The sequence below is a fragment of the Petaurus breviceps genome, unplaced genomic scaffold, assembly GCF_028583685.1.
Source record: "Petaurus breviceps papuanus isolate PSGF00001 unplaced genomic scaffold, PetGlider_PUasm1.0 90769, whole genome shotgun sequence".
NCBI classification, from domain to species: Eukaryota; Metazoa; Chordata; class Mammalia; order Diprotodontia; family Petauridae; genus Petaurus; species Petaurus breviceps.
Window position 1 is genome coordinate 15,974,451 of NW_027187341.1, and position 12,255 is coordinate 15,986,705.

A 12,255-nucleotide genomic window follows, 5' to 3' on the forward strand; every position below is an offset into this window, starting at 1 on the left:
CCCCTAAGCAATTGGGGTTAAGTAACTTGCTCAAGGTTACATGGCCAGGTGTTTCTGGGTGGGTGCTAAGTATCTGAGCCCAGGATTCGATCTCCAGGTCAGTCTGACACTGGAGCCGGTGCTCTTACTCGCTGTGCTACCTGGCCGCCCCTCAGTACCTTCTTAATAGACCTTTAAGTCTGGGTACCATCCAGAGTTATAAAAGAAATACAATTCCCCCTCTGGTATAATTAAGACATCTTATATAAATACTCATAAGTATGTTTTTTATAGGTTTAAATGTTTACAGTTAATATACTTTTATAGAGTTTAGACTAAGTGGTTATACTGAGAGAATACAAATTCATGATTCGGGACACCTCACAGAGACATGTGCCTTTTGCTTAAGCTAGATGAGTTCATCATATCTTTATACTAGTTTAATTTTCCCTTGCCCCCAAAGCAATTCTTAGTCAATATATCTTGCCAAATTTTCCCAGTACATTTTTATTATTTTTTATATCCTATTTACCAAATCAAGCTACTTTGCATACTGCTAAGGAAACTTTAATTTGCCCTTGACCAAGTGTAGAGGTCAATTGTCATTAATTTAGTGCATTGTTACATAGAAAAATTGTGAAAATGTGCTCTGACACTTCATGAGATAATGCTAAATGAATTATGTAGTGTTAAATAAAACCCTTTTTAAGTTACTTTAAATTATTCAAAGTTAATTAAAGTATTTTAAGATTTTATTCTTTAAAAAATACTCTGTTTTAGTTCTACAAATTGTTAACCTTTTGAATTTTGAACCATTGAGTACTCTTTTTAGAAGGAGTGTAAGAAATAGTAATTGGCTTTTTCAGTGGATAATTAAAAGACCAAATTTCTGTTAGGGTTTTCCTTCCCAAACAGAATTGGAAAGAGGGGACTTAGGCCTATACACACACACACACACACACACACACACACACACTTCATTAAAGATTGTTGACCCCTTTAAAGTTGCTTTCCTTTAGTGAAGCAGATCAAAGATCCTGTGCTAGTAGCCATCCTGGGTATGCTAGGGGGCCTACTGTTCCATATCCCCAGGCTATGGCCTGGTCTCCCTTCCCTTTTTTTCTCCACACTTTCTCACTTAATGACCCCTATGGTTCCCATGGATTTAATTATCTATCTTCTGCCTAGAGATAACTCACTTCGGGGTGTGGTTGTGTTTTGTTCTCCTTAGTTCTATTCCCATATCATCAGCTACCTGCCGAACTTTTGAACTGGATGTTCATTGAACATCTGAAACTTAACATGTCCAAAACAAAACTCAACATCTTTCCTGTGAAATCCATCTATCTTCTGAACACTTGTCTTTCTGTCAAGGGTGCCATCTTCTTTTATTCACCCAAGTTTACAACCTGTCAGCAGTGACCAAGGCATTTCCTAGTGTGTGAGACACTGCTGTATTGTATTATCTTTGACTTCTAGCACACCGTATTCAGTAAATCTTTGTTGATTGATATGCAAAAAACATTTCCTTATCTCCTCTTTACTAACCTCCCATGACTATAGGGAACTGTAGTCCTCTGTCTCCTCTCAAACTTAAAACTTTGGAGGTGATTTATACTGATGCCCTTTATATTCTCCCAGATTCATTCATTTGTCAAGTCCTCTGTGTTCCTTATTGTGCTTACCAAACAGCAGTACCCTAGAATTTAGCCTTCAGTACAAATATTCTGGGTTTTTTTTTATTGTTTCCTATATATAACTTGTTTCCCAAAAAGATTGTCATCTTCTTGATGATAGAATAGTTTTATGTGTTCCCTAGCAGCACTTAGTACTTTACTAATATATAAGTAACATTCAAATACTTGTGGACTTCCTTTCTAAAAATCATCCCCATCCCTAATAATGAAAATTATAAGATTGAAATAAGTATTAGATGTCATAAAAATTTGGTACTTAATTACATCCTTCTGGAGCTTGGACTAATAAATCTCCCATGATACTAGTTGTTTTAAAGTTCCCATTAATTGGGGTTTTCTTGCATGTAGTTATATAATGGAAAATTGGGTTACTCATTCTCTTTTGGCCACATAAAAATCTTTTCTTGCCCCAACCAAACAAATTTATTCAATTCCTGCTTAACATACTCTGCACTTTCCTGATTCTGGATTTTTATTCCTTATCATTCCTTCTGACTGGAATGACTCTCTCTTTGCCCTTCTTCTTGGCCTATCTCTATCTTACCTATCCTTCCAGACTCATTCAAGATCTCACTTCTTCCATGAAACCTTTCTCTCCCTCCTCTGAACTTTGTTAACATCATTGTACACATAGCTCATTTGGCGTGGTTGGAAACAGCATTGTGATATCTTTTCTACTGACCCATTAGTCAGATTTTTCTTTTTGTTTTATTTCTCTAACTAGATTGTGAACTCATAGATTGTTGGAGATAAAAGTGAACCCTGTAGATCATCTCTTCAGATGAGGAAACTAAGTGAAAGCTAGAGAAAAGAACTGATTTTGCCAAGGTCATACAGCAACTTAGCACAGGCAGGACTTGAACCCAGGTCTTCTGATTTCCCATCTTTTCTTTAATTCTACCCTATCTTCCTTGAATACAGGAACTCTCACATTTTGTACCTCCCACAATACCAACTTGTGTGCTACACCAGAGTAGGTGCTCAAATAAATATTGATGGATTGGATTGAATTCCAGTCTTGATTAGAACTTTAAAATAATGTGCATTACTGTGAATCTCACCTTATTGTTTTTGTCTTGTAGGTGCCTAATTTTTGCTTTTTGGTCATGAATTCGGTTCTGTAATGCCTTCAGACTCATGGCCACACTGGTTTTCTCCCTTCTCCTTATGCATAACACTCAAATCTGCTATCACTGTGCTTTTTGTCTGGCCATCACAAGTACTTGAAATATACTCTCTTCTTACTTCCTCCTCAGAATCCCTTTTTTCCTTCAAGAATCAACTCAAGTACCATCTTCTGCATGAAACACTCTTCCTAATCATCCAAAGCATTAGATCCCTCCCTCCAAATTTTTCTTGTATTTTACTACTTCGTATGTATTTGTATTTCTTCACTTTTAATTTTTATTGTATTCTCATAAGATGCAAATACATTTCAAGTAGGAATTGTTTTATTCTTGGTACTTGCATCTGTTTCCTCCAGAAGATTACCCCATCTGTCATCTGTGCCCTGTCACTTATGTTCAATCTCTCCCTGCCTACTACTGGCAACTTCACTACTTCCTACAAATGTACCCATGTCTCCCCCATCCTCAGTTAAATCCACTCTTGATCAGCCCATCCTCAATAGCTATTGTCCTCTACCTCTCCACCTCCCTTTTGTTTCTAATCTCTTTGAGAAAGTTGTCTCTAATCTGTGGTGCCTCTATTTCTGTTACTCTCTTTTCCAAACTCTGTAATCCTGCTTCTACCCTCCTCATTCAACTGGAACTGCTTTCTCCAAAGTTATCAGTAGTCTCTTAATTGCCAAATCTGATGGTCTGTTATCAGTATTCATCTTTCTTGACCATTCTGTAGCCTTTAGTGCTGCTACTTACTCTTCTCGACACTCTACTCTCTTCTGGTTCTCCTGTCTGGCTGCCTCCTCCTTCTCAGACTCCTTTGCTAATAAATGCAAGCTGTGCCCTCTAACCATGGGTGTCCCAGAGGACTCTGTCCTGGGCCCTCTTTACTATTTCACTTGGTGTTCTCATCAGCCCTCATAGATCCATTTACGGTATCTGAGCAGATGATTCTCAGATCCTTTTGTCCAACCCTACCCTTACACCTAATCTCCAGTCTCACATTACCAGTTACATATTAGACATCTCAAAGTAGATGTCACACAGACATTTTTAACTCATCATGTCTAAAACTGAACTTGTTACCTTTCTCCCCAGACCTTCCCTTCTTTCTAATTTCACTAATTTAAATATAGAATGTCAGTGAGTATCTGTTGAATATTAGTGTGCCTATATATTTAAAAAAAAGTATTGACTTGAATCTGTTGATCAAAGGTAATTTTTATTGTTAAAATTTTGAAAATTGTTGCATTCTATATCTTAGACAACAATTACTAGGTAAAACTACATAAAGTAATAAGAGAAATTCCATTATCTATGAATGAAAATCACATGTTATATTAGACCTACATCACATGGGTACTAAATTATATTTTGTTTTAAGGCTGGCATACCTTTGAGTTTTTCTTAAGATACTAAAGTATTATTGTTATCAGCTGAATTATGGACATAATTTTATAAACTGCCAGTATTTGGTCATAAAAAGAAGGTTGTATTAATGGTTCCTCCATTTTTCAGGTTACAAATAGAAGAATCTTCAAAACCTGTAAGATTATCACAACAGCTGGACAAAGCTGTTACAACCAATTTTAAACCAGTGGCTAATCATCAATACAATGTAAGTTTTATGAATTTCTATTTTCCAGTCTATTTTTGTTCCTATGCCTTATGACAACTTGAAATCTTGCATAGGTTAACTTTTTTAAGCTGGCGTTCACAGATAGGTAGGCAGTGTTGATTTTGATATAGAGGGAGGAAAACTTTATTTATAGCTTTTTTTTAAATTCCAAAATATTTATAAATTTATTCTAAACTTAAGCTCTCCTTTAAAAAGCAGCATCTCTACAAAGGAAAGAGAAGAGAAAAAAAGAATTAAATGTGAAATCACTAATGTCTTATTGCATACAGTTTATTTTTTGGAGTACATAATAAATTAAACAAATTCAGAGTTCTGTTTATGTTTCCCTCTGAATTTCCTTATGTTCCCTCTGTGTATCTTTTTTTTTCTTTTAAATTTATTTATTTTTAGTTTACAACATTCAGTTCCACATGTTTTTTGAGCTCCAAATTTTCTCCTCTTCCTCCTTTCCCCTGGCATGTAATCATGATATAGGTTCTACATATACCTTCACATTAAACATATTTTTACAGTAGTCAAGTTGTAAAGAAGAATTATAACCAATGGAATAAACCATGAGAGAGAAGAAACAAAGCAAAACAAAAAGAGAGTGCAAGTAGTCTGTTTCAGTCTGCATTCATTCATTCTTTCTCTGGATGTGGGTAACCATTTCCATCATGAGTCTTTTGGAGTTGTCTTAGAACATTGCATTGCTGAGAAGAGCCAAGCCTATCAGTTAGTTGTCATAGATCCAGCGTGTCTGTAGTTGCTGTACAATGTTCTCCTGGTTCTGCTCCCCTAACTCTGCATCAGTTCGTATAAGTCTTTCCAAGTTATTATGAAGTCCATCTACTCCTCATTTCTTATAGCACAATAGCATTCCATTACATTCTTATACCACAACTTGTTCAGCCATTCCCCAATTGATGGGAATCCCCTTGATTTCCAATTCTTTGCCACCACAAAAAGAGCTACTATAAATATTTTTGTACACGTGGATCTTTTTCCCGTTTTTATGATCTCTTTGGGATACAGCCCTAGAAGTGGTATTGCTTGGTCAAAGGGCATGCACATTTTTATAGCCCTTTGGGCACAGTTCCATATTGTTCTCCAGAATAGCCAGATCAGCTCACAGCTCCACCAACAATAAGTTGGTATTCCAACTTTGCCACATCTTCTCCAGCATTTATCATTTTCCTGTTTTGTCATGTTATGGCCAATCTGTTGAGTGAGAAGTGGTGCCTAAGAGTTGTTTTGATTTGCATTTCTCTAATCAATAGCTGATTTTCATATAATTATAGGTATCTTTAATTTCTTCCTCTGAAAACATCCCATTCATATCCTTTGACAAACATTTATCAATTGGGGAATGACTTGTATTCTTAGAAATTTGACCCAATTCTCTGTATATTGTAGAAATGAGGACTTAATCAGAGACACTGATTCTTCCTCAGTTTTCTGCTTCCCTCCTAATCTTGGTTGTATTGGCTTTATTTGTGCAAAAACTATTCAATTTAATGCAATCAAAATTATCCATTGTGTATTTCATAATGCTCTCTTATCTCTTTTTTGGTCATAAATTCTTCCCTTCTCCATAAATCTGACAGGTAAACTATTCCTTGCTCTCCCAGATTGCTCATAGTATTAGCCTTTATATCTTAATTGTGAATGCATTTTGACTTTATTTTGGTATGTGGTGTAAGATATTGCTCTATGCCCAGTTTCTGCCATATTATTTTCTAGTTTCCCCAGCAATTTTTCTCAACTAGGGATTCCTTATCCCAGAAGCTAGAGTCTGGGTTTATCCAACAGTAGGTTACTGTAGTCATTGACTGCTGTGTCTTGTATACCTAACCTATTCCACTGATCCACCACCCTATTTCTTAGCCAGTTCCAAGTAGTTTTCATGACTACTGCTTTATAATACAGTTTAAAATCTGGTATGGCTAGTCTACCTTCCCTAGCATTTATTTTCATTAATTCCCTTGATATTCTGGGCCTTTTGTTCTTCCAGATTAAATTTTTTTAACTTTTTTTCTAGCCTATAAAACAATTTTTTGGTAGTTTGATGATTTGGCACTAAATAAGTAAACTAATTTAGGTAAAATTGTCATTTTTATTATATTAGCTTGACCCAACCATGAGCAACTGATGTTTTTCCACTTAGTTAGATCTGACTTTATTTGTGTGAAAAGTGTTTTGTAATTTTGTTCATTTAGGTCCTGGGTTTGTTTTGGCAGGTAGATTCCCAGATATTTTATAATGTCTACAGTAACATTAAATGGAATTTCTCTTTCTATATCTTGCTGTTGGATTTCATTAGAAATATATAGGAATGGGCGCGGCCAGGTGGCTCAGCGAGTAAGAGCACCGGCTCCAGTGTTGGGATGACCTGGGGACCAAATCCGGGCTCAGATACTTAGCACCACACCCAGAAATAACTGGCCGTGTAACCTTGAGCAAGTTACTTAACCCCAATTGCTTTAAAAAAAAAAAAAAAAAGAAATATATAGGAATGCCAAGGATTTGTGTGGGTTTATTTTATATCCTGCAACCTTGCTAAATTTATTATCTCAAGTAGTTTTTTACTTGATTTTCTAGGATTCTCTAAGTATATCATCATATCATCTGCAGAGTGATAACTTAGTCTCTTCTTTGCCTATTCTAATTTCTTCAGTTTCTTTTTCTTCTCTTATTGCTAAAGCTAACATTTCTAGTACCAGATTGAATAACTGATCTTATTAGAAATGCTTTTAGTGTATCCCCATTACATATAATACTTGCTGATGATTTAGGTAGGTGCTACTTATCATTTTAAGGAAGATTCCATTTATTCCTATGCTTTCTAGTGTTTTTGATAGGAATGGGTATTGTATTTTGTCAAAAACTTTTTCTGCATCTGTTGAGATAATCACATGGTTTCTACTAGTTTTATTGTTGATATATGATGTTATGCTAATGGTTTTCCTAATATTGAACTAGCCTTGCTTTTCTAGAATAAATCCTACCTGATCAAAGTGTATTATTCTCATGATAAGTTGCTGTAATCTTTTATTTAAAATTTTTACATCTATTTTCATTAGGGAAATTGGTCTATAATTTTCTTTCTCTGTTTTAGCTCTTCCCAATTTAGGTATCAGTACGATATTTGTATCACAAAAAGAATTGGTTCTTTCACCCATTTTCCCAAATAGTCTATATGGTATTGAAATTAATTGTTCTTTACATGTTTGATAGAATTTGCTTGTAAAAACATATGGCCGTGTTATGGGAATGGGAATTTAAGATTTTTCCCTGCTCCTAGGCCCTTTGATAGGCTTAAGTGACTCTGAGAACCTTCCTTGATTTGAAAATATACTCTGCCCCTAATAGGCTGAATGTGGTCACCTGGAGCCTGTGGCAGGAGGCTTGTTTTTCAGGAATGCCCACACCTCGATACTATGTGATTGGGCAATGGATCAAGAAGGTTGTGACATTCTGTGAGCCAAGAGAAGGCTACACATACCCTGATGTGAGATTTTGTTTTGGGGCTCACTTTGAGAAGTTGTTTGATTTGACCAGATGAGACTCTGGGCAGCCGTTGAGCTCCCCCCGGCTTTGAAAACCCAGATGTTGGTACTTCCCTCTGGTAACTGACTAGGTATGGATGTAATGGTCAGACAGTTGGAAGCCTGTCTGCTGATCTGTTTCTCTGTATTTTTTTTTTGTCTCTTGTAACCTCTGTATTCTCTGAAGTTCGGGGTGCTGACCTTTTTCCCCTGAACTAGGTCAATGACATATGTTTGATTAAAGCAAGATTGTTAACCCATTTTGAGTTGCTTTCCTTTAGAAAAGCAGATCTAAGGACCTGTGTTGGTATCCACCCTGGGTATGCTGGGGTGCTTGCTGCTACAGGCCCTGGAGATTTTTTCCTAGGGAGTTCATTGATGGCTTTCTGAGATGGGGTTAAGTATTTTACTTCCTCTTCTATTAATCTGGACAATTTGTACTTTTGCAAATATTCATCCAATTCACTAAGATTGACATTTATGGGCATACAATTGGGCAAAATAATTCCTAATTATTGTTTTAACTTCCTCTTCATTGCAGGTGAATTCACCCTTTTTATTTTTCATACTGGTATTTTTTTTCTTTTTTTTTAATCATTGATTAAAGGTTTATCCATTTTATTTGTGGGGGTTTTTTTCCATAAAACCAGCTCTTGGTTTTATTTATTAGTTCAATAGTTTTCTTAATTTCAGTTTTGTTAATCTCTCCTTCGATTTTCTATATTTCTAATTTAGTGTATTTAATTGGGGATTTTCAGTTTGTTTTTTCTAGTTTTTTGTATCTTTTTAAGTTCTGTTTCTTTATTTTTGTGACATGATTACTAGTTCTACTCTCCTCTACAAATGAAAAAAGAAAAACATAACCTTTCTAACAAATGATCATAGTCAAGCAAAAGAAATCCACCCTTTGACTATGTCCAGAAACATATGTCTCATTAAACTCTTTGAGTCCATCTCACCCATCTGTCAGAAGGATTGTTTTATCTTTGATCCTCTGGCAGTCCTGGCTTATGTTGATCAGAGTTCTTAAGTCTTTCATTGTTTTTTCTTCATAATATTGTTATTCTATAAATTGTTCTAGTTCTGCTCGCTTCATTCTTCATTAAATCATACAACTCTTCCTACATTTCTCTGAAACCATCTCTTTCATCAGTGTTTATAGTACAGCGATATTCCATTACATTCATATACTATCATGTGTTCAACTGTTCCCCAGTTAATGGGCACCAGCTTTGTTTCTAGGTCTTTCAAAGAGCTCTTTCTTTGATTTCTTTAGGGTGACGATTTAGCAGCACCACTGAGTTCAGTGTCTTTTTGAAAAATAATTCAAATTGCTTTTCAAAATGATTATATCAGTTAACAACTACACCAGCAGTGCACCACTGTGTCTGTCTTCCCATAGTTTTCCAACTAAAAAGTTATTTTGGGGGGTGGTTTTTTTTTAGTCATTTTTGTCAGACTGATAGGTGTGAGATGTTTTAACTTGCAATTTCGGATACTTTTGTTCATTGCTGTTTAAAAGAAACTACATAATCAGTTTTATGATGAAAGGTAAATGTTACACCCAGACATTAATGAAAACCTTTCTAGGTGGCATCATACCAACAGTAGAAGCTTGAGACTGATTTATTCTCCAAGCATTTTCCTGCTTATTACTTACCCTATCCTGTGGCTAAGAAATCCCTCTTGTTCTTATGATTTGCCTAAGCAAAAATATCTTTCCCCACACTTACTCCTGTGACTTTTGGATCTCCTGCTCTGTTTTTAACCTACTGTCCTATTCGTTTTTTCTCACTCTCTTATATTCCTTACATCTTCTGATCCTAACTGATGCTTGGACTTCTCTTGAAGCTACCACATCCTTTGCTATCCTCTCCAATGGTGGTTCCTTCTCTCATGCCTCCAATACCCAGTATTGACGCATTTTGTTTTCCACTGCTTCTTCCTACTACCTCATGTACATAGAGTGTTAAAAAGGTTATCAGTATGTCAGTTTTTCCAACCCTATATCTTTTGTCTGTGTTTTACACTCAGCTACTAAGAGAGGTTGTCACAAGCTAATACTAAAACTGATGCTGAATACTAATACTAAACACCACCCAAAGTTTTTCTACTTCTGAGGTCTTAAAATAGGTCTGATCTGTCTCATGGCCTTCATCCTTGCCCACTCCATCTTGGAGCCAATCTGTGGATTCTTTCAATTAGTGTTTTCTCTTCTGTATTCAAAAGTTCTGAATTCTTTTCTTGTTTTCACATTATGGTGTTCAGATTTTTTGGTTAGAAATGTTATTCTGGAGACCTATGATCCTTGTCTCTACACAACCTATCTTTGAGATTGATGTGATTTGTTTGTATGGCAATCATAATTTTTTAAAATTTTATTACTTTTTCTTCTTTTCTAAGTTGTCTTTCTTTTTTTTAATTTTCTTTTTTATTTATTAATTTGTTTATTTCCTTTTAGTTTACAAGATTCAATTCCACAATTCCTTGAATTTCACATTTTGTCTCCCTCCCTTCCCTCCCCCCCCCCCCATGGCGGCTTATAGTCAAGTATAGGATCTGTAAATACTTTCACATTATACTTTGGTCAGGTTATAAGGATGGATTGTACCAGCTGGAATGAAAAATGGAAAAGAGGACATAAAACCAAATAAGAGAACGAAAAAGATCAGGTATTTTGCTTCCACCTGGATATAAACTTAGTTCTTTCTAGTTCTTTCTCTGGATGCACATTTTTCTCTCCATCATGCATTATTTGGGATTGACTTATATCACTGCATTGATGAGAAGAGTCCAGTCTATCAAAGTTGGTCATCACACATACGTTGTGTCTGTAATTGTGTACAAATTTCTCCTGGTTCTACTCTTCTCACTCAGCATCAGTTCTTTTAATCCTCTCCAGGTAAATATGAAGACTGCCTGCTCCTCGTTTCTTATAGCACAGTAGTATTCCATGACATGCATATACCACAACTTGTTCAGCCGTTCCCCAATTGATGGGCACCCCCTTAATTTCCAATTCTTTGCCACCACAAAAAGAGCTGCTATAAACATTTTTGTACATATGGGTCTTTCTCCCATTTCTATGATCTCTTTGGGATATAACCCTAGGAGTGGTATTGCTGGATCAAAGGGTATGAAAGTATTTATAGCCCTTTGGGCATAATTCCAGATTGCTCTCCAGAAAGGCTGGATCAGTTCACAACTCCACCAACAATGCATTAGTGTTCCAATTTGCCCACATCCTCTCCAGCATTTGTCATTTTCCTGTTTTGTCATCTTAGCCAATCTGACTGGTGAGATGTGGTACCTCAGAGTTGTTTTGATTTGCATTTCTCTAATCGATAGTGAATTAGAGCATTTCTTCATGTCCTTATAGATAGCTTTAATTTCTTTCTCTGAAAACTGCCTGTTCATATCCTTTGACCATTTATCAATTGGGGAATGACTTGTATTCTTATAAATTTGACTTAATTCTCTGTATATTTTAGAAATGAGTCCTTTGTCAGAGACATAGGTTGTAAAGATTCTTTCCCAATTTCCCACCTCCCTCTTAATCTTGGTTACATTGGCTTTGTTTGTACAGAAACTTTTCAATTTCATGTAGTCAAAATTATCCATTTTACGTTTTATAATGTTCTCTAATTCTTGTTTAGTCATAAAGTCTTTCCCTCTCTCCACAAGTCTGATAGGTAAACTATTCCTTGTTTTAGGAGACTGCTTACAGTATCAACCTTTATACCTAGATCATGAACCCATTTAGACTTGATTTTGGTATATGGTGTTAGATAATGGTCTATGCCCAGTTTCTGCCATACTATATTCCAGTTTTCCCAGCAGTTTTTGTCAAATAGTGAGTTCTTATCCCAAAAACCAGGGTCTGGAGGTTTATCAAACAATACATTACTATAGTCATTGACTTCTGAATCTCGTGTGCCTAATCTATTCCATTGATCCACTCCTCTATTCCTCAGCCAGTACCAAGTAGTTTTGATGACTGCTGCTTTATAATACAGATTGAAATCTGGTAAAGCTAGTCCACCTTCCCTAGCATTTCTTTTCATTAATTCCCTTGATATTCTGGACCATTTATTCTTGCAAATGAATTTTGTTACTATTTTTTCTAGCTCTATAAAGTAGTTTTTTGGTAAATTAATTGGTATGGCACTAAATATATAATTTAATTTAGGTAAAATTGTCATTATTATTATATTAGCTCAACCCAGCCATGGGCAATTGATATTTTTCCAATTAGTTAGATCTGACTTTATTTGTGTGAAAAGTGTTTTGTA

The 12,255-nt window shown here is 35.6% G+C and overlaps 1 protein-coding gene across 2 annotated transcripts in view; it reads left to right on the forward strand.

The window, feature by feature from the left end:
- GTF2F2 (general transcription factor IIF subunit 2) overlaps positions 1-12,255 on the forward strand; it is a 155,935-nt gene that overhangs the window by 116,078 nt on the left and 27,602 nt on the right. For both annotated transcript variants that reach the window (XM_069068722.1, XM_069068723.1), the window contains one exon: positions 4,316-4,415. In XM_069068722.1, the coding sequence (XP_068924823.1) occupies positions 4,316-4,415 (100 nt within the window). The remainder of the gene's footprint in view (positions 1-4,315; positions 4,416-12,255) is intronic.